The following is a 22,912-nucleotide window of genomic DNA, read 5'->3' on the forward strand; positions in this document are numbered from 1 at the left end:
AGTGGAAGTGAACGTCCAACGGATGCTGGGCTGGGGGGAGCAGCAGGAACGCGGGAGGGGCGCGTCCTTCCCCACCCACCACAGAAGTCCCCCACTCGGACACACCTGCCCGCTCCAGTTACATGTGTGCACACGACCTCGCACACCCCAGCACCCACAAGTTTGGTTAGGGGCCGACCCGCTTCCCGCGAGGGCAGGCACTCTGCCCAGCCTGTTTCTCATGGACACACACTCACTTCTGCCCCCGGTCCACTCTGGCCTACAAATGTATTTTCCTAAAATATTGCATTCTAAAATAATCAGAGCTTTTGCTTGTTTGTTTAAAGTTTATTTATTTTGAGTGTGAGAGAGACTAGGGGAGGAACAGAGAGAGAGAGAGAGAGAGAGAGAGAGAGAATATCCCAAGCAGGCTCTGAACTGCCAGTGTGGAGCCCAAGGTGGGGTTCAATCTCACGAACCATGAGATTACGACCTGAGCCAAGATCGAGAGTCGGACGCTCAACTGACTGAGCCGTCAAATATTTTGGCATCCCAGAATAATCAGACCTTTTAACTTCTTGGTCTCTTTCCTTCGAATGCACAACAGGTCACAACGTTCGGCATCTACAGGGCCCACATTTGATTTCTTCTGCAATGCTAGAGGGAGGCCAGAGACGTCTTGGGAATTCCTATTTGCCACATGGGAAGCCCAAGTGTCAGAGTGGCTCCCTTAAGTCTCAGAGCCAGCAAGTGCTGCCTACCGCAGAGGAACCCACGGCTTCAGCGTCCTCCTTGTCTCACTAGAAAACCTTGTCCATTTTCCATTTGAAAGTTCCCATTCCGGCAATCCCTATCAAGATAACACCAGCATTCTTCACAGAGCTAGAACACACAATCCTACAATTTGTATGGAACCACAAAAGACCCCGAATAGCCAAAGAGATCTTGAAAAAGAAAACCAAAGCTGGAGGCATCACAATCCCCGACTTCAAGCTGTATTACAAAGCTGCAATCATCAAGGCATTATGGTACTGGCACAAAAACAGACATCTGGGTCAATGGAACAGAATAGAGAACCGGAAATGGACCCACAAACGTATGGCCAACTAATCTTTGACAAAGCAGGAAAGAATAACCAATGTTACAAAGACAGTCTCTTCAGCAAGTGGTGCTGGGAAAACTGGACGATGACATGCAGAAGAATGAACCTGGACCACTTTCTTACATCATACACAAAAATAAACTCAAAATGGATGAAAGACCTAAAAGTAAGATAAGAAGCCATCAAAATCCTAGAGGAGAAAGCAGGCAAAAACCTCTTTGACCTCAGCCCCAGCAACTTCTTATTTAACATGTCTCCGGAAGCAAGGGAAACAAAAGCAAAAATGAACTATTGGGACCTCATCAACATAAAAATCTTCTGCACAATGAAGGAAACAATCAGCAAAACTAAAAGGCAACCTACAGAATAGGAGAAGATATTTGCAAATGACAGATCAGATAAAGGATTAAGATCCAAAATCTATAAAGAACCTATCAAACTCCACACCCAAAAAAACAAATAATCCAGTGAAGAAATGGGCAAAAGACATGAATAGACACTTCTCCAAAGAAGACATCAAGATGGCAAACAGACACATGAAAGAATGCTCAACATCACTCATCATCAGGGGAATACAAATCAAAACCAAATGAGATACCACCTCACACCTGTCAGAATGGCTAACATTAACAACTCGGGCAACAACAGATGTTGGCGAGGATGTGGAGAAAGAGGATGTCTTTTGCACTGCTGGTGGGAATGCAAACTGGTGCAGCCACTCTGGAAAACAGTATGGAGGTTCCTCAAAAAATTAAAAATAGAACGACCTACGACCCAGCAATTGCAGTACTAGGCATTTATCCAAGGGATACAGGTGTGCGGTTTTTCAAAGGGGTACACGCACCCCAGTGTTTATAGCAGCATTATTGACAATAGCCAAAGTATGGAAAGAGCCCAAATGTCCATCGACAGATGAATGGATAAAGAACATGTGGTATAGGTACACAATGGAGTATTACTTGCCAATAAGAAAGAAAGAAATCTCGCCATTTGCAACTACGTGGATGGAACTAAAGGGTATTATTCTAAGTGAATTTAGTCAGTCAGAGAAAGACAAATATCACATGACTTCACTCATATGAGGAATTTAAGAAAAACAGATGAACATAAGGGAAGGGAAGCAAAAATAATATAAAAACAGGAAGGGGCACAACACATAAGAGACTCTTAAATATGGAGAACAAACTGAGGGTTGCTGGAGGGGTGGTGGGAGGGGGGATGGGCTAAATGGGGAAGGGGTGTTAAGGAATCTACTCCTGAAATCATTGTTGCGCTATATGCTAATGTGGATGTAAATTAAAAAATAAATAAAAATTTTAAAAACGTTCCCATTCCTGCCTGAGGAGCAGTCAAACCCACCCCCTAAGGGAGATCTAGTAACTGTTGTTACTGGCCTACCCAGAGGTCCCAACACCCCTGAGATAACCATTCTGGGGTCGAATGAAATACCCAGGTCACCAAGGGAGAGAGGGGCCTCTTTGGGGCTTGGTCATCCCTCAGATCATCTTCTGATGAAAATCACTGCCTGCCAGCCTCTCTGCTCTTCATTCCTTCAAATCCACCGCCCGCAGGACCCTTGAAGACAAGGCCACTCACCGCCCAAGGGCAAAACTACCGGAAATGTGAATCTGCCCACACATTGGTGCTTGCCCTGTGAGATTAAACTACACAGGAAAACCTCTTGTTGTTCCTTATACTGCAAACCACCTTCATTCCTCCCCACTTGATACAGTTTTGTGCCGACAGCATAGTTTCTCAAGGACCTGTGCAAATCTATCGCAAAGCACATAATCACTCCACTTCACCAAACAGTTGATTTCTTAAATTTTTAGCCCTGACTCAGTTCTGATGGCTTGCAAACTTGAATCACTTATCTAGTTGGCTGGTAAATTACTTCCAGTTTAGCTTATAGATTCAGCAAAGCCCTTGGCTTCCAGGGCTTACCATGTTTTATTGGACTTCTGGGCTGGAGGGACCGTACAAAGGGGCGGGTATTTATCATGGGGCATGCTGACTCTTCTAAGGAAGGACATTCTGCATTTAATGTCTAGTTTACTGTCTCCTCATTTGTTTTTGTTTTGTTTTTTTTAAGTGCCATAAATTGTTTAAGGAGTGATCTTGGAGAATTCCTAGAAAATCCAAATATTGCATTTCACAGTAAACTAAACTAAAATTCAGGCATACTGTGAGGTCAGAGATCAAAGTGTCAAAGGCAGTATGCATGTAGGGAAACAAAGAAGACTGTTTCTGAATATAAATTACAGAAAGAAAAGACTGTTTAGCCTTGATTATCATTATATATACACACACATGTCAATCTGACCCCTACATTAAAAAAAATTCCTAGGGACTGTCTCCAAAGGATTACTAACCCCATCCATCTCTCCAAATGAGTTCTGCCATGAGGGAGGAAGGGGGCAGAGCAGGGAAGAACAGGAAAAGAAGCGCATTCTCTAGAAACAACAAGACTAATCAAACTCAGATTCCAAATGATCTAAAAAGGGGAAGATGGTCTCACATTACCCCAAACCTTAGAATTTGACATCTTTCAAGTTATGAAGATTGTTTTTTACTACCCCCCCCCCCAAAAAAAAAATAAAAAGGAGAAAATGAGCAATTTATTACAAAGGTCTTTTTTGTTGTATGGAAACAGCACATCCTTCTGGGGGAGGGGGTGGGAGGATCCTGGGCCTCTCCCGATGGCTCAGCCACAAAGACACGTAGGTCCCCACCCCACCCTCTTACACAGATGGCCAGAGCTGTTACCACGCCTCAGGTCCACCCTGCACAGCCAGGGCCAGGCCCCAGGCCACTGAGAACACCCCACCCGGCAAGGAAGTCCCCCCCACCCCCCAGCCCTGCTCCAAGGGCTCCAAGGGAGGAGGGAGTAGCCTGGGAGGCCCAGGGAAGGGGCTTCTGGAATGCTGGGAAAGTCCTTCTGAGACTGCCGACCCAATGACAATTCATCGAAGTGAACACAAATCATCTGTGTACTTTCCTCCGTATGTGTTATAGCACATTAGACGTTCTCTAGCCATCACCACCAGGAAACACAGCAATAGAAGTAAACACAACACCGTATGCCGCGGCTTTGAAAGAAGTGGACAGATGAGAAGTCGTGAGCAGACAGGGGCCTCCCTGATGTTTAGGAAGGACGAGGCATAGAGCCCAGAACGCCGCTGCCACGAGGAATAATCTGGATGCTTCAATTATTTGTTGTCTGAGCCTTGGAGACTAATGACAAGCAGAAGACATCAGACGTGAACATCCTGAGGTGCCCTCCCAAATCCAAGAAAAGGGCCCGTGCCTATGCGGAGTTGCCTGGGTGGCCATGGCAACAAAGACTGCTTCTTCTCTATTTCTTAAACGGTCGTCTGCACACGGGGGAGCAGGCAGACAGCGTGGGAAGGGCCTTGCCCCTAATCCCGATGCTGTGTTTGCATCTGGTATCATCTGGATGGAAAACAGGAAGACTGGAGGAAAACAGGAAGGCACCACGACACCTATGAGCCCAGACTGCAGACACTAAGCCACAGTCAGCCCACCGGAGCTGGTTGCCGGGTTCAGGGCTCGGAAAACGTCATCTGTCGATGAGACACTTGACACCCTGTCGCGGCTTTCAAATTCTCCATCTGTTCTATGCTTGGAAGTCAGCACCTGGTGCCATTCAAAAAAAAAAAAAAAACTCACCCCACCTCCCCCTCTTCAAAGCCACCATGGAATCCAATAGTACGTTCCATGGGGACACAGGTCCCACGCTCACACCCCAGGTACCTCCTGAGTGCTCAAAGTGTGTTCGAATAACACCCATCTTCCTGTGTTTAATTTTAAAACAAATGCCTGCCTAGCAGAAAGCCTTGACAGGTAGATTTGACACCTTAAAGAAAAAGCAAATGGATACGAGGCCCTCCAAAATGTAAATATGGATGAAGTCACCACTCCTTGTACCTTGTCACCTATCATTTCTAGGGCTGTTTTATAGCATTTTGCCTCATGCTTCCATCAACCACTCAGCCACCAAGAAGAGATGGCAACTGATTTGCTTTCTAATTGTTTTAATAGTGACGCTCTGCCCTTCCATTATTCAAACATACTTTTGGATACCCCTCCTTAGAGAGACCATCTCTAGGCACTGATAACTGACAGTGAAAAGGGTGAAAAAAATGCGGTCTCTCCCCAGGCAGCTTCCATAAAAAAGGAGACATACATGCAAGATAAACTACACTTACAAAGGTCACAACATAATGCTGAGTTCCGAACGACACACAAGATGCTAGGCTTATTCCAGAAAGCACAGTCACCAATGACAGGCCTCAAGGAGGAAGCAGAGTCTCAACTGGGAGGACGGAGTGGGCTGGGAACAGAGGAGACTCAGGACAAGCCTTTCCTAGCAAGACGCCACAGGTGCAAAAAGCCACCGGGACAACTCAACAACAACAAACAATCCAACTTAAACATGGGCAAAGGAGTCAAACAGACATTTCTCCAAAGAGGACATACAAATAGCCAGGAAGCACGTGAAAAGATGCTCGGTATCACCAATTCTTAGGGAAATTCAAATCAAACCCACCATGAGATACCATCTTGCACCCATCAGGATGGCCACTCTTAAAGAAAAGAAGAAAAAAAGAAAACAACCTGTCGGCAACGATGTGGAGAAACTGGAACGCTTCTCTTGTGCACTGTTGGTGAGAATGCAAAATGGTGCGGCCGCTGTGGGAAAACAGGGTGGCGGTGCCTCCAAAAAAATTGAAAATAGAATTCCCATAGGGTTTGGTGATGCCACCTCTGGACAGCTATACAAAAACACTGAAAACAGGATCTTGAAGAGATCATCGCACACCTGTGGTCATAGCAACATTGTTCACAACAACCAGGCCACCCAAACATCCGTCAGTGGATAGAATAGTATTCGGCCCTAGAAAAAAGAAATACTGTCACACGCTACAACACAGATGAAACTTGAGGACATCGTGCCAAGCGAAATAAGCCAACGGCAAGAGAAATACTGCATGATTCCACTCACGTTGTTATCGAAAGCAGTTCAACTCTTAGAAACAGAAGGATGGTGGTTGCCAGAGACTGGGGGGGAGAGGGATGGGGGTAAGTGTTCAATGCAGAGTTTGTTTTACAAGGTGAAAAAGTTGAGAGGTCTGTAGCCCAACAATGTGCACACTGGTAACACTACTGTGCTGCTCGTTTAAAAACGGGTAAGATGGTAAATTTTAGGTTGTGTCTTTGACCACAGTGAAAAAAACAAAGCCACGAGGAAAACGGATGCTGTTGGGTGCCCTCTTTCCCCAGCACCCACAGGCTGGCTTATCGAATGAAGCCGGGCTCGTGTAAGACGTGAGGAAAACAGCTCTGCGTGCGATGAACGAGAACTGGGTTATCACGGCAGGCTACCCTGTCGTGGCACCATCACCCTGAGCCCCAGCTCTGCCTTCTCAGCTTCCTTTGCTAACTCATCCCCACGATCCTCACTGCCGTTCATGTCCCCAGAGGTGGCCCCCTCCTCTGATTGGCAGTGACACAGAATTCTCTGGAAATAAGCTCTTGGCCGCACAGAGCTCATCTTTCTGTGGGAGGAAGAAACGTTTTCACAGGAGCAACCTCTGGCTCTAGGCTCCACGCGCCCTGCAGCATCGTGTGGGCTGCCTCCACCAGACCGCCACCGCCTCTGTGCTGAGTCTTGACCTCAGGCCACCCTGATTTATAGATGGATCAGCTTCTTCCCCCCTTTCTAGAGGATGGTGGACAACGTTCCAGCCGTCCTGGGGCCGAGTTGTCCGGTCAGGGTCAGGCCACTACGTCTGGAGGCCTGGAGATGGTCCAGGGCAGCCCGCAAACTGGACAGAGAGACAAACAGAGGGGCTGGGGGCCCTGCACAGACCGACAGTGGTTCCAGTAGGAAGGTCCCTCCACACTGGTGACAGCATCCAGCTGCTTCTTCCCTCCCCCAAGGGGCCGACCAGGGGCAGATGCTAACTTTGTGGTGAGAAGGCAGGCCGAATTCACACAAATAGCCTCTTCCATGGAGAAGTTTAACACAAAAGCAGGCTCCTCAGGCAGGGAAGGAAACATTTTGCCTAGATCCTGAAGGAAAACCTGTTTCTCCTGGGATAAAATATAAATATATAAAACCCTCAACTTTACAGCACGTGACCCGGAGGAAGCCCTCAATGAAGGGCAGCTGGTAGTGTTTTCCCTCCTTGATCTTCTGCTTTTATGAGAAAACGCTTCACACAGCTTCCAAGAAAAGCCAATGAAAAGAAAAGGCCTATGAAGTCAGAATGCTGGTTCTCTCAGTGGAGAGGGGCGTAGGGGAACACTCTGGCCTTAGCTACGGGATGCAGGAGCATGTGTATGAAAAGGCCACCAAGCCGTCCGCATCAAGTTGCGTGCGTCGGTATGTAGGGTCATACCTCCGTAGGAGAGAGTAAAAGAAAAAGGAAAAAGTGGACAAAACTTCGGAGGCAGTTACAAACGCCTGTCTCGTGGAGTCCAGTAAAAGTCTCTGTGGCGACAGAAGGGTTTCCTCTGTGCGCTGTCCAACACAGTAGCCAGTAGCCACATGCTGTTACTTATCACTTGAAATGTGGCTAGTACAGAGGACTGAATTTTTTATTAGATTGGCTTAAAATGCACGGACTCCACGTGGCTGGCAACTACCTCACTGGACGGCGTAGCTCTCGAAAAGCCTCCAGGACAAAGACTTTTCTTTGCACCTCCTCGACGCACCTAACGGACCTGAGAAGGCCACATGCACTTTGGAAGCCAAATATAGTTGACCCTTGAATGACAGTGGGGGTTAGGGGCACTGACCCTCTCATGCAGTTGAAAATCTGCATATAACTTTTGACTCCCCAACAACTTCACAAATAGTTGACCTATTCGTTGACCTAACAGTTGACCAAGAACATCAAAGGAGGTTAACACAGATTTTGTGTCTTATATGTACTACTCTCTTCTTACAATAAACTAAAGGAAAGAAAACATTAAGAAAATCACACGGAACAGAAAATACACTTGGAGTGCTGTAAACCATCCACGAATAAGTGGACCCACGCAGTCCCAACCCGTGTTGTTCAAAGGTCAACTGTAGAGGGCCAAAAATAACATGGGTTTCCTAACGTGTAATACTATGTAGGAATAAATAGGAATAAACTGCTGATACACAGAAGTTAATCTCGGAAGTATTGAGTGAAAGAAGTCTTACCCAAAAGAGCACACAGGTAGCTTTCCATTTATACAAAGTTCTAGAAAAATCGAAAGGAACCCACGGTAGTACTGATCATAAGAGTGATTGCCTTGGGGTGGGAGGAACTGATTTGTAAGGAACATAAGAGAACTTTCTGGGATGACAGAGATAGTCCATAACTCGATGGGGGTCAGGGCGTCACACAGGAGTGTACCTTTGTCAAAAATAAAACTACAATCTTAAGTTCTGTGCATCTTATGCTCACTATACCTCAACTTAAAAGACACACATTCACAAAAATACTTATGCAACAAACACGATCACGTTTCAACAGCCATATCTCCGCACCCCGGGACGGGCACTGAACATCTGACAGATGAAAAAAAATAAAAAGATCCGTCATCTGTTCAGGCAGTAGTCCAGAACGGGCAACAACCTCAAGGCCACACCCCTGTCACTGGGCCGCCCAGCCTTCCTAAGGCATCTAGAAGTCATTCACCCTCAGAGTGCCGCACTTACCAGCACGCGGCCATCAGCCTTGGGCTGCCGGGCCAGGCTCACCCCCATCCACTCGTCATCCCTGTCTTCCCGGCAGGTCTTTCCACACGACATGCCCCGATTCTTCCCTGGATGAAAAAGAGAAAAGCCAGACTTGCTTAGAGAAATGATGTTCCGTCGGCTGCTTTCCAAAGGGTGGTCTACAGTCCAAGTGCTGGTCACCTGCCAGTGAGGAAATAAGGAACTTGGAACAAAATGGAAGCCAACTCCAGCGCGATGCATGACGTTTGATTCAGCCAAGTCATCGCAAGACTTCCTCGAGGAGGGAAGTGGTGCAGCGATTTCCGTTCTGAAGCTAGCCCCTTCATCTGTTACGTACCAGTAATAAGCAGTTTGCAAACCGGACATTTTGAGCAGCACTAAAGAACACGATGGCACGACGGACAGCTGTCCTCTTCAGCTAACGAATATCATGACAATTCTTCATTAAAAAAAAAAAAAATTAGAAGCTCTAGATGGGAAAGAACTTTGGAGAAAGTGAGGACACAAAGGGATTATAATGAAACAGCTCTCACTATGTACAGATCTATGTGTCACCTCTATTATCTCATTTGTCCTTCTCAAGGTAGTCAGGTAAGGTAGGTATCTTAGTCCTGACTTTACAGGCAAGGAAACTGAGGCCAAAGAGGCTGCGGGACTTTCGCAGTAAGTCCCAACTAGTAACTAGCAGAGCTAGGCTCTGAACCCAGGCAGAGTCACCTGATTCCAAAGACGATGGATCGTGTATTTTCCACTGGACTACAAGGTGAGCTTTGAAGTCTATCACTTCTTTCCTTACTTAAAATATAAAACCTGCGATAAATTTTAATGGCCTCCCCCTTCCTGCACAGCATGAAATCGTAACACTTTACTCCAGCCTACTGGGCCCTGTGTGAGCCAGCCCCAGCTCACCCTGCCAACCCCCTCCACTTCCGCTCCCGCCCACCACTCCAGCTGCACTGCCCTCACTCGGAGCTTTAAAATGGCACATGCTTCCTCTGCTTGGATGTTCTGCCTCCCATACCTGCCCGGCTAACTACCGTGAGTCCTTCCAGTCAGGTGTAGATCAACTACCCACCTCCCCTCTGGTATTCTTGCACTCAACTACTCATTTTAATGTCTCTTGGCCCACTAATTTGTAAGGTTGAGGATGGCCAGATCTTTGTTTTGTTCACCAGTGTGTCTCAGTGATTAATGAGTAACAGGTACCTAGCATATGATGGATGGATGGATGGATGGATGGATGGAAGGGAGGGGAGGGAGGAAGAGAGGGAGGGAAGGAGGGAGGGAGGAATGAAGGAGGGAGGGAGGGAGGAAGGAAGGAAGAAAGGAAGACAGGAAGGGAGGGAGGAAGAAGGGAGGGAGGGAGGGAGGAAGGAGGAAGGGAGGGAAGGAGAGAGGGAGGGAAGGAGAGAGGGAGGGAGGGAGGGAGTAAGAAGGGAGGAAGAAAGGAAGGAAGGGAGGAGGAAGGGAAGGAGGAAGGAAGGGAGACGGGACAAATGATCAGGCCACCCTGAGAAGAAAAAGAGGAAGTGGGAGGGCACGGAACCCATTTCCACCTTGGCAGTGATATCCACCCACCTCGAGCCATGTCTAATTCGGTGCATCTCCGGTCAGGGTTGGTGTGGACGCGGCACTTAAACACAGCCCCGGGGGACTTCACTGAAGTGCTGTACTTGGACTCTGCCTTTGGTGCGCCCACAAGGACCCTGCACATCAAGAAGAAAGGACATTCTGTCACAACCCAGTACCGGCAAAGAGGAGGCCAATGCTTAAATCCTCACCCAGTGGTGGGTGGGCTGCCTGAATGCTCTAGGGGGCCCAAGGGGGAGGGCCTCCAACAGTGAGCCTGTTAGATTTTCTCCAGGCACATTACTTTTAAATGTTTATTTATTTTGAGAGAGAGAGAGAAAGAGAGAGAGAGAGAGAGAGAGAGAAAACGAGCATGAGTGGGGGAGGGGCAGAGGGAGAGAGAGAATCCCAAGTAGGCTCCACACTGACAGCACAGAGCCCGACACAGGGCTCGATCTCATGAACTGTGAGATCGTGGCCTGAGCCAAAATCAAGAGTCAGAGGCTTAACCAACCGAGCCACCCAAGCGCCCCTCTCCAGGCACATTTAAAGCTTAAGACTGGCTGGGAACACATCCAAGCAAAGAGTTCCTATCCACAATCTATGAAGAACTCCTATAAATCAGAAAAAAAAAAAAAAATACAGACCAATAGAATAGTGGGCCAGATACTTGACAAAAGGAGATAACCAAATGGCGAATGAACATAGACAAGATCTTCAACTGCATTAGTTGTCAGAGAAACCCAAGTGAGAGGCCACTTCACACCTACTAGAAGGCGAAAATGAAAGGGCCGAAAATGCCAAGTGCTGGCCAACCGCAGCTCCGCAGGTAAATCTCACAAATACAACACCGGGCAAAAGACAGGAGGGCCAACGGGTACTCACTGAGACCACTTATCTGAAGTTTGGAGCAGGTGAAATTTAACTGGTGCTAGAGGTCATGCTATGGGTTACTTCTGGAGAGGAGCGAGGGGGCTGGTGTAGCTAGGGAGAGGGGGCTTTCCAGGGGTGCTTATCATATTCTATTTCCAACCTGAGTAGTGTCTACTCAGATTTATGATAATTCATTGAATTGCATATATATGACATGGGTACTTTCCTGGATGTGTGGGATGCTTTAGTAAAAAAAAAAATAAAAAGCAGGAAATTTAGAGATGCCATTTCTCTTCTGTGCCCCCCTCTTCCCCTCCCCCCCCCCACAAAACATACGTACTTAGGGGGCAATAGGAAAGAAACAGCAGGAGTGTCGAATTATAAACCACATCCTCTGTCCCAAGGCAAACCAGAGATAGAATAGTTCACATGTGAATAAGGGCAAGAAGGAAGCTCTACATCCTTTATCTTGAACCGGAAACTGCCGGGGTCAGCGGGGTGGGGGAGGATGGCCCCTGCAGGGCCCCTCCCCGCTGGAGGAAAAGAGCAAGCCATGCTAAGACAGACGAGACATATTCAGGGCTGTGTGGACGTAGAACATGGGGGGGGGGGGGGGGGGCGGGACTAGCAACAAGCTCCCTACAGATGTCACAGAAACGATTCTGCCCTGCATTTGTATGCACTGTTTCCAGAGTGGTCAAGAGCAGTGTTTATTTATTTTTATTTTTAAAATTTTTTTTAATGTTTTTTTTTTTTTATTTTTGAGACAGAGAGAGACAGAGCATGAACGGGGGAGGGGCAGAGAGAGAGGGAGACACAGAATCGGAAGCAGGCTCCAGGCTCCGAGCCATCAGCCCAGAGCCCGATGCGGGGCTCGAACTCACGGACCGTGAGATCGTGACCTGAGCTGAAGTCGGATGCTTAACCGACTGAGCCACCCAGGCGCCCCAAGAGCAGTGTTTAGAATACTAAGTGGCACCAATCAGGCAGGGTGTGCTGAGCCACAAGCCATTTGGAAGAGGACTTGTAAGGTGAGACCCTGAACAAGACCTACACCGATGACCAAAGAGTAGAGAATTCCAAGCCCCTGCTCAACGAGAACATGACCTGCTCCTTACATCTAGCAGCCTAGAAAGGAGATGCCGTTCACCGGGAAAGGTTCCAGGCACATCGTGAAGTGTACTGTGCCCCCTAACCCTGCGACAGAGAGTTATCCCTCATGTGTCTGTGGAAAAGCAGCCTAGCAGAGGTTAGAATGACCCCAGAGAGCCTCCCTGGAGATGTGGCCCAGGCTTCTATATATCAGATAACAAAAGTCTGGGACCTTCAGATGGACCCTCAGCAAAGGCTGGACACCCATACTAATCCAGCCCAGAGACACGGTATCAGGTTCACGGGAAGGGACGTGGGTCCTGTCTTTGTAGGCTCCACACTCAGCGTGGGGCTCGAACTCACGACCCTGAGATCTAGAGTCGCACGCTCTACTGACTGAGCCGGCAAGACTGTGGCTCCTGTCTTAATTCCCAGCCCAATCCCTCAACACCCACACATTGACGACACAAAGGGTCACCAAGGATCTCTGGGGACACACGGAGCCAAGGAAGACCCACCCTCACCGGAGCATTTCCTGCCAGGTGGTCTTGAGAGTTGGTACTCGATTCCGGGCGGGGGGTGGGGGGCGAGAGGAACAGATCCCCGAGCTTCCCCAGGGCCCCTCAGCAGCACCCAGGGAAGCTCGCCGGCTGCTCCCTGCTCCTGCAGCCTCCCCACGGGGGGCCCCAGCTGCAGAATCCCCAGGCAGAAGCAGGGCTGCACCCCCAGCCTCCAGAAATCTCAGAGAGCACTTTCCCTCGCAGGGCGGGCGGCGGGGCCGGCTCCTGGCGGCTCCAGCTCAAACGCAGGATGACACATAAAACGCAACCCCGGCGAGAAGAAAGCCACATTAAGGGACCGGCTTCCCCCCTGGCTGCTGGGGCTGAGCCTCAGAGCCACCGGGGCCAGCAGAGGGTTGCTCGCGATAAGGCCCGTTATGTTTTCACAGGTGAGAAGAATTAGCAGTTTGACGGGTCTAAACTGCCGAACCGTCCTCCGCCTTTCCACGTGTCAGGTCGTAGAAGCCTGGGAACATAAAACGCCTCCTGCGCTCGGAAACCCCAGCGGGACAGGGCTGGGCCCACAAGTTCCCACAAACTCCAAATTTACATTAGCTCGGCGAATAAATGCCACTTGCAATTCACTTTATTAAAAACCATGAAAATTAGACAAAGGGGAGAAGTATTCACACAGCGAGGAAGGGAAACGGCTGCAAGGAACAAGCTGTTTCTCCACCGCATCCCCCAAAACGGCCCTGGGACCCGGGTCCTGTCAGAGAGTGCCACTGGGCCGAAGTCACAGACCCGGGGTCACGCGTTATCCCGGGAAGGAAGGGACCCCAGAGAGCCGAAATCCCAGGCGCTGGTGCTTCCAGCCCAGAGCGGAGACTGAGAGGGACAAAGTTCGTATCCGAGTCTAAGGTGGAGAAAGGATCCGCTGGATGAGCTTTTTCCCCTTCCACACCCACGGTACTCAGCGGTTCTGGCGATGGCTGATCGAGCACTGATAACAACCCTTTGGTTCCAAGTCCCCGTCAGCCGGTCGGACGAGAAGGTTTTTCCAAGTCCTTTGCAATGGGAAACGAAGCAGGAGATAAGGGGGCGTGTGCACACACACATGCGTTCCCGGGGGCGGCGCGGTGGAGCCCCGGCTTGTATCTCTGTGTTTACAGAACGCTGTGGCTTCCTCCCCAGCCTGGCGTTGCTCTGGGGCTGCCCAGCAGCAAGACCGCTGCCGTAGGCCAGCCCATGAGCCGGTCTCTTCTGAAGTCAGTTCAGCTGGCTGTCTGCCAGGCCGATCCCGAGAGACAGAGCGTGCGACCGCCCAGAGTTCAGGACGAGCCACCGCACAGACGCCATCCGCCTCTTCTCGTCTGTTCTTCTCTGCGTTATAAAGAGACAGCCCGTCACTTCCCAGAGCCCCCCACAATCTTCCCTGGTACCTTCGACACGACACTGAGATGGCCCCTTCCTTTGTACGGTTGCCACAGGAAAGGACCCAGGTGTCCCCGCCAACAGGCTCCCATCAACAAGCCATCAGGCCGATTCTCACCCTTGCTTGCTACTTCACGTGTGGTCCTCAGACCAGCAGCAGGGAAAGCAGGGGAAATGCCCGGGAGCTTGATGGCAAAGCAGGACCTCAGGCCTCAGCCCCCCAAATCAGAACGCGCGTCTTAACCGGCCCTCCCGGCGATGCGGAGGCTAACACGCTATACAACCCCCTACGTGGACGACAAATAATGGCGCTCCATCTGCAGCCAGTACGAACGGATGACTCTTGAGAAAGGAACCCTGCTCCTATCCCACCCCTAAAGATGCGCTCAAACTTCAAGGACATTTTAGACTCCTCTCCTTAACTCGTTACTTTAGATTTCTAATGACGAGGACAATCAGGGTGTATCAGGCACTTGGAGGGCGCAGGATCTGGGCTAGCCGGATATAGTGTGCACCCCGGCGGTCGAGCACACTGCCCACCCCCCTATTCTGCCCACCCCACGCCAGCCAGAAAGAAGGAAAAGGGACCCAGAAAGCACAGGGCGACCAGTCTGCAGCCAGCCACCACAGTGTGATCTTGCCCAAGAAAAGCCCTCACGAGGCTCTTCGGGGGGTTCCCGGGTTAACACTTTGATTTGGAGCTTCTGTCATGCCAAAGAACCGGGGTTTAAAATAGAAAGAAGCTCTTTCTCCTCCCCACCAGGCTGAATGTCAATCACATCCTCGCTTTTCTAAAACGCGTTTGTGGCTGGCACAGTGATGCCCAGAGGTTTGCTTTTTTTTTTTTTAAGAAGAAATCATCAACACCTAACTTTTTTTTTATTTTAGAGAGGGAGAGAGCATGAGAGGGGGCGGGGCAGACAGAGAGAGGGAGAGAGGAAGAATCCCAGGCAGGCTCCACACCCAACGCAGAGCCTGACACGGGGCTCAATCCCACGACCCTGGGGTCATAACCTGAGCCGAAATCAAGAGTCGGACACTCAGCTGACTGAGCCACGCGGGCGCCCCCAGATTTGCCTCTCTTAATGAGTAGTTCACACACCTGTCTGGAAATGTGGGCCCATCTGTCCACCTGCCAACCCGGGTCATGCTCACGAGTTGTCTGATTTCTTGCTCAAGGCAACCCTGTCGGGCAGCTTCCCGTGTGCGCTTTACTCAGAGACAAGGTTACGCTGCTGGTAAGCTGGGATTTAAACCCGGGGCATCCGTGGCCAGTCCTCCAAACTCCGCCTCTCCAACACAGCCACCCCCCTGGTTCTGAAGCCCTCCCTCGCATCACCGGAGCAGACGGCAGGTAAACTCTCTGGCAAGCGGGCAACAGAAGAGGGCCGAGCTGCCTCCCTGGGGAAGGCTCCCTCCCTACCCACAAACACCTCAGCAGTGATTCCCCAGGGCGAAATCACAGCCGGGAGGACAACAACTGGGAACGGAAAACCTTAAATGCGTTAGGTCTGCGCTCACGCATTTGAAGCCAAAGCCAAAGCTTCCCCAGAGACATGTGTCAGTGACAGGCGTGGAATTCGTTCATTGCGTGTCCCACAGGACCACCCAAGGAATCCCTCCCCACCCCTTCCTGGGCAAAAAACAGCTGAGATCTGAACACACAGGGGACTGTTTGGGGCCAGGGAGCCACCTCTGACGGCACGGAACCCTTCCCCCCTCAGAGAGAGGAGACTCTGGGGCCAGTGCTTGCCAACTGGAGCTGGGGACCCGAAAGGCTTCGGGAGCTCCTCTTTTTATGTTTGGAGAAACTGAGGCTCCAGCTCAAAACACTGGATACTAACTGCTTTTTAGGGGGTTGAAACGAATAGTTCCACTAGAATTCTAGGCTTTGAGGGCAAATTACTCAGGGTGGTAATTTGGCAAGAAGCACAGGGTTCAAGTTCTGCCTCAACCACTGATAAGCTATGCGACCTCAGGCAAGTTTCTTAACTACTCCGGGCCTCGGTCTTCTTCCTCTGTGAAATGGGAAAAAATAAAAATATACCTAGTAAGGGTGCTTGCGAGGTGGAAGACAATGTTTATAAAGTACCTGGCACAAAAGGGGTGCCTGGGTGGCTCAGCCGGTTAAGCGTCCGACTTCGGCTCAGGCCATGATCTCGCGGTCTGTGTGTTCGAGCCCCATGTCGGGCTCTGTGCTGACCGCTCGGAGCCTGGAGCCTGCTTCACATTCTGTGTCTCCCTCTCTCTCTGCCCCTCCCCCACTCGCGCTCTGTCTCAAAAATAAACAAACTTTAAAAAAAATATATTTTTTAATAAAAAACGTACCTAGCACCGTGCTTGGTACAAAGTAGGTGTTCAGTGAAACATAAGAATGTTCGACATAGTCCAAACACCCTCGCACCGAACTCACCCCCGCTCCCCCTCTTGGCAGAACTCCCAGGAGCTCCTCAGAACCTGGAATTCATTTAGACCCTTAGCTGAGGTCACAGAAATCCAGGAATGGCTGGGACACTTTCGCCACTAGCAGTGGACTGCAAAAGTAGTCACAATTGGCCATCCCTCCCGTATCCACGCCTTTCTTCCTGGTACCTCACAGCTTCTCCCATCAGGAGGTGGAGTCTGTCTCCCCCTCTTGAATGCGGGCAGGCCCCAGAACTTGCCTCGGCCAACACCATGTGACCGAGGGGGTGGTCTGACTTCCCAGCTCAGGCTTCAAGAGACCACACATGCCTCTGATCGCTCCCTCGGCACCTTGCCCAGCGCATGTACAAGCCCAGGCTGCGGGAGCATGAAAGACACATGGAGATGGGCCGTCTCACCTGAAGCCATCCCAGACCAGCCGGCCCGCCTGCCTGCCCAGAAGCTGAGAGCAGACACGTGAGGGAGCCCAGCGAGAGAAGAACCATCCCGCCGAACCCCGCCAAAACCGCCAACTACAGACTCAGTGGTTTAAACCACTGAGTTTTAGGGTGATTTGTGACGCAGCAACACTGTGGAAGCAGAAAAGAGATATAGCATCAAGGCAGGACACGCTACTTCTGAAGGGACCTTATGGCCACCCAGGGCCACACACTTTCACTGAGGGCCCTGATATGGGAAAGGCAGGGTGGGGTGGCAGATTCGGCCCCGAAGAATGTGGCATCTCCTCTCCAGCTCTGTGACCTCGGGCAAAGCCCCCTGACCACCCCGGCCCTCCCTCATCTTTAAAAGATAGTACAGGGGCTCCGGGGTGGCTCAGTTGGTTGAGCAACCGACTCTTGGTTTCAGCTCAGGTCATGATCTTATGGTTCAGGGGCTTAAGCCCCATGCTGGGCTCTGCACTGCCAGTGTGGAAACTTCTTTAGATTCTCTCTCTCTCTCTCTCTCTCTCTCTCTCTCTCTCTCTCTCCCTCCCTCCCTCCCTCCCTCCTTCTCTTTTGCCCATCACCTGCTTGTGCTCGCCCTCTCTCTTTCTCAAAACAAATAAATACACATTTAAAATTTTTTAATTAAAGAGAACAAAAATAAAAGATAATAAAAACACACAGTCCCCTTCCCAGTGCAGCAGGGAGGCACAAAAAGAAACGGCAAGTGTTGGGGGTGGGGTGCATCCAGGATGGCCTGACTTTTGAGAATGGGGTAGGAGTTTTCATCTGCCAAGGCCAAGAGCAGACAGAAATGCTCCCAGAAAAAGCATCAGGGCACTTTTTCTTCCTCCTTTGGAAATGGATACCTTGGACAGGGACTCGGTGAGGGAGGGGACAGCAGCAAGCCTGACCCTGGGAACAGCCAGACAGACAAGCATTGAGTCAGGCCCACCTGGGTTCAAATCACAAGCCTGCCATCGACTTGCTGGATAACCTCGGATCTGGCTTCTGCACCTCAGCCGCAGCTCCCACTGCAACAGAGTAACCATGAGCACAGCACCCTTGGCACATAGAGAGTACTCATAAAAGGCTGGCAATAATCCAGCTCAGAAAATGCGAAGTCTGAGAATGAAACAGGTGAGTTCATGCCCAACTGGGTAAGAGCAGAAACACAGGCAGGGTCCCCCCCCCCACCACCACTTGGAGAGGCATCAGCCTGCTGGTCGCCCTGGCAGGGAGTGAAGGGCCCTCAGAGCCTGCCGCCCTGCCCTGGCCGGGGCCTCGGGTCTTGGCAGATGCACTGAGAAGCAGCAGCTGGAGAAGGAAGCATGGTGAAAGGGCCAATGTTTTCCTTCCCCACCTAAGAGCATCAAGGACACATTAAAATCCAAGAGAGGAAAGCTACAGACATCACGGAGATGAGTAAAAGCCGTGCATGAGGTCTTCCTGGTAGTTTCTTGTGATGATTTTCTTCTCCAAGAACAATACTTTTATTTTTTGCTAAAATTCTCACCACCCCCTCCCAGACTTATGTGGAGCCCAGGATAGGGGCCAGAGCTCCCCATACCAGGGGCGGCCTCCCACCTGCTGAGAGAAGAAAGCAGCCTGCAGAGCCCTGGGATGGACAATCCCACGGGTCTCCAAGTAAAGGAGCCATCTCAGGGCCTTTCTGGAAGCAGACAGCATGTAAATGAATACACAGAAATGCAGATTTACGTAGAACATGACCACAATTTTAGAGACCACACATAATGAGGGGTGCGTCTTAACACAAGACTATCTCATTCATTTCTGTATTGAGTATTGACACTCAGATCATGATAAATGAATAAAGGATTCAAAAAATGTACCAAAAGCAAACTCTTTTAGCATCTAAAGTCAGGATAAAGATGACCATTAGTTCCACAAGTCAAATCAAAGTAACAAAAAGAGTAACTACCAGTGTTGATTGAGGGTCTCCTACAAAGTAACAATAGGGTAAGTACTAGTATTTATCCAGGGTTTCCTTTGCGCTGGAGGCTGTGTTCCAGGCTCTGCAGAGATCATATCATTTAATGCACTCAACAATGTGGTGAGAGAAATGCTTTATTATTACTCTTTTCCAAAGAGCTGAACAAGGACTCGAACACCTGAAGGGACTGACGGTCCTACAAACGTCTCCGAGGCTAAAATAGCCAACTGGGAGCAGGGCTGACCTTGAAGCCCACCCTCGTGGCCACCAGGCACTTGGGCATCTCAGAAGCCCCCCTTTCATGGCCTGGAAACCATGGGTTTGGCTGTTGCTGGGGAATCAGGGGCCACAATGAAGGCAGAGCCAGGAAGAACCCCGCTCCCTGTGCGTGGGACATTCGCTCTGGAGCCGCCACCCTGGTGGGTAAGAGGTGCAGTCCCGCCTTTAGAAGACCCTGCACCATGCCAGTTTGGCTCCAGGGGGTGTGCACCCCGCAGCGCTGGAACACCACACATCCAGGACAGGGTAGGAGAGGCCACCTGGGCTTCAACGTACCAAGGGATGTGCGGAAATGGAGAAGGTTGGCTTTGTGCTTGTTATCTTCAGGTTCTGGGGGACACAAGTCATCCTGTCTCGCGTGTCGGCCACTCGTGCAGAAAGTCATTGTGGGTTTCTTCAATAAAGTTATAAATCCAGGGGTGAGTCCTAAACACTGGCTGCCATGGCTACCTTCCCTAGCTCCTCTCCAAACTAAGCTGCTTAAATGGAGATAGAAGGTAACAAACTCAGCCCAGGGAGATTAGGATGAATACATGGAATAGTCCAGAATGTGCCATCTTTCCTAGGACACTTCTTACCTTCACACAGACTTGGGGTGAGAGCAGGCCTACAAATGTCCCTGGCAGAATCACTGGGTCCCTGTTTACCCAGTGATCAAGCATCTCTGGAAAACAGAACCCCCAGAATCCCTCCACCTGTGCCCAGTGGATCATGAATAAGTACCCCAAAGGATGTCACAGGGAAGTTACCACTGCTAAAATTCCAAAACTTTTCCAGAAAAGCCAGGAAGGAAAGAACCTTACGAGACAGATGCTTGGATGCCTTGAAGCCCCAAACTTAGACTCCTGACTCTGTGAGAGGCATAAGCACACTCCCAAGTCTACCACTTTGGCCAGGTGACCTGGGCAAGCAACACCTCTGTGTTTGTTTTCTCCTTCGTGATTGGGGCTAGAATGACAACCAGCCGACACTTGGGAACATTCCATGAGCTAGAGCACATAAAGCACGTAGAACAGCACTCAACACCTGCTAAGGACTCAGTAAGTGCATAGCTGCGGCCACCATGTTGTTTCTGCTGGGAACTGAAACTCACAGCATGAGTCCCTTCTAACGTTCCCCCACAAAGCACAAACGGGGGACCCAGTGAGGCTGTAGTTTCAAAGACTCCAGATCTTTCCCAATCTTGGATTCACTTTCCCAGGTTCTGTCAAAAAGGAAGGTCCTGATAAAACACTTTCTTCTGCCTTGGTTGGTCGCCAACCCACTTGGCTTGATGGTTTGTGGTTTGTGAAGTCCCAGGAAGGAGGTGCTGCTGCTCCCTCTGGTCGGGAGCTCATCAGCTGCCCGATGGCTCAAGGTAATGGCAGGGGGGTTCTCTCTCTCCTCCATCCCTCACCTGTGACTTCTCTGAAGTCAGGAAGAGGCGCCCTGTGTGAAAGTTGGCAGCTGGAATGATCTGGAGTCTGCTTCAGGCCAGATTTCTAACGTCCCCCGTGCTGACCCAGTGCAATAAGGCACAGATAATCCCCAGCCACAACTGCTGGCCAAGGAGCACATCTCCTGCCTTCCTAACACAGCAATCCACAAATGATGGGTTCCGTGGCCACCATGGAGCCGTGCATCCCCTGTGCCACCTCGTGCCATTCAGCTGCACGTCAGCCGGCAGTCCCCACCGGCAGCCCCTTCAGGAAGGCCACAGCCATCAAGCCGAGGCCACACTCTGCCCAGGGGGCAGCAGCCAATGACTGATTATGACGATCACGGTGGGGGGGGGGGGGGGGGGGCGCGTCCTGTTAAGTTGGTGGACATCTTAATCAGGTCAACAGCACAGTCTGAGGCTCTCTCCGCCCGGTCTTGCTCCCTCCCCCTTGCTCCTCCCCAGGCCTTGTCCCCCCACCTAACACGTCCCTTGTACTCCTACCTCTGCCTTAGCATCTGCTCCCAGAGGACGCACACTGACAATGTGCGTTGATCACCGAGGCTGGGGCAGGCTTCGGACAAGGCGTGGAACTCTAAGCTCCAGTTCTCTGACTGGCACACTGGAAACCACCAGCCAGGCGGGCCCAAAGATTCAAGTAAAGACTATCATGCCTATGAGAGCGTTTGATCTCTTGGAGATAGATGCCCAGCAGATAATATCTGATCGAATTGCTGATTTTTATTTCTTAAAGTTACAGGCTGCTCCATTGATTTCTGAGGGCGACACAGAGACTGCTTTCTTTTTTTTTTTTTTTTTTAATTTTTTTTCAACGTTTTTTATTTATTTTTTGGGGGGACAGAGAGAGACAGAGCATGAACGGGGGAGGGGCAGAGAGAGAGGGAGACACAGAATCAGGAACAGGCTCCAGGCTCCAAGCCATCAGCCCAGAGCCTGACGCGGGGCTCGAACTCACGGACCGCGAGATCGTGACCTGGCTGAAGTCGGACTGCGCCACCCAGGCGCCCCGAGACTGCTTTCTAATACGCATGAAAACACGTTCCCTAGACAAATCACAGTAAAAGCTATCAGAGAAAGACCATTTCCGGACGTCAGCGTCAGCGGGGAATCAGAGCTGGCTGGGGCCCAGTTCTTCACACCCTCACACCCAGAGCTGTTAGTGACTAGCTGAGAAAAGTCATCTTCTTGTCTCTGAAGTTTCTCCCCCGGGCAAGACAGCTGCCTCAGACCTGCGGCCAGCAATCAGCACTAGCTCTGCAAACAGCACCCTTGCCAGCTTCCCCAGATCTCCAGGGAAACGCCCCGGAAACCCCAAGAGACACTTTCTGGGTCCCCTTAGAACTTGGGCCTCACACACGCACCGTGCCTTCCTGAGAGCATGAGACGCGGGCTCTTCGGGGCAGTAAGACCCAGGAATAAGGTCTGAAAATGCTACATCGAGGAAAGCCAGATGGGGATGTGGACCCACACTCCCAGCTGAGGGCCTGGCGTGGGACAGCAAAGACCTCCATCACACGGGGTTCGAGAAGGCCCGGCTGCCACTGCCATTTCTGGGTGTCTCCTCACAAAGATGGGGTGCAGCAGGGCCCGTGATCCCACGGCCCCCCTTCTCAAGGTTCTACCTTCACAAGGGTCTCCCCTCTGCCCGTCGGAACAACCGTGTCTGCCCAAGGACAAGCCTCTCTCCCATCAGAGCCCGTAGCCTACATTTTGCCTGGGATGCTAGAACCACATGACGTCCTCACCCATCAGACAGTGGGTGGAGTTTTCGTTCTTGAATCCCTCCCTCTTAGCGCTCCAGTGTTTGACCAGGGAAGGACAAAGAAGTCAGCCTCCCTGGCTGTCCGTTGCTAATTCTGAGTTAGATTTAAGCACCCACACTTGTTTTGACACACAAACCCTCCAAGGGCTGATTTTTTCCTTTTTCTCATGTTGCCTGTCGATCTTTGTCTAGCCCTTAAAGACTTAATTTGCTGCTCTACACCAGCACTATCCAGAACTTTCTGCCACGGGGCGCCTGGGTGGCTCAGTCTATTCAGCCTCCGGCTCTTGATTTTGGCTCCAGTCACGATCTCACGGTTCCTGCGATTGGGCCCCAAGTTGGG

At 50.6% G+C, this 22,912-nt stretch overlaps 1 protein-coding gene across 4 annotated transcripts in view; it reads right to left on the reverse strand.

Annotated features, from left to right (window-relative positions):
• ITGA9 (integrin subunit alpha 9) overlaps nucleotides 1-22,912 on the reverse strand; it is a 355,609-nt gene that overhangs the window by 327,138 nt on the left and 5,559 nt on the right. For all 4 annotated transcript variants that reach the window (XM_053221698.1, XM_053221699.1, XM_053221700.1 and 1 more), the window contains exons 2-3: nucleotides 10,401-10,528; nucleotides 8,802-8,908 (exon numbers count right to left, since the gene is read on the reverse strand). In XM_053221698.1, coding sequence (XP_053077673.1) covers nucleotides 8,802-8,908; nucleotides 10,401-10,528 — 235 coding nt within the window. The remainder of the gene's footprint in view (nucleotides 1-8,801; nucleotides 8,909-10,400; nucleotides 10,529-22,912) is intronic.

This window comes from Acinonyx jubatus, chromosome C2, assembly GCF_027475565.1.
Source record: "Acinonyx jubatus isolate Ajub_Pintada_27869175 chromosome C2, VMU_Ajub_asm_v1.0, whole genome shotgun sequence".
Taxonomy (NCBI): domain Eukaryota; kingdom Metazoa; phylum Chordata; class Mammalia; order Carnivora; family Felidae; genus Acinonyx; species Acinonyx jubatus.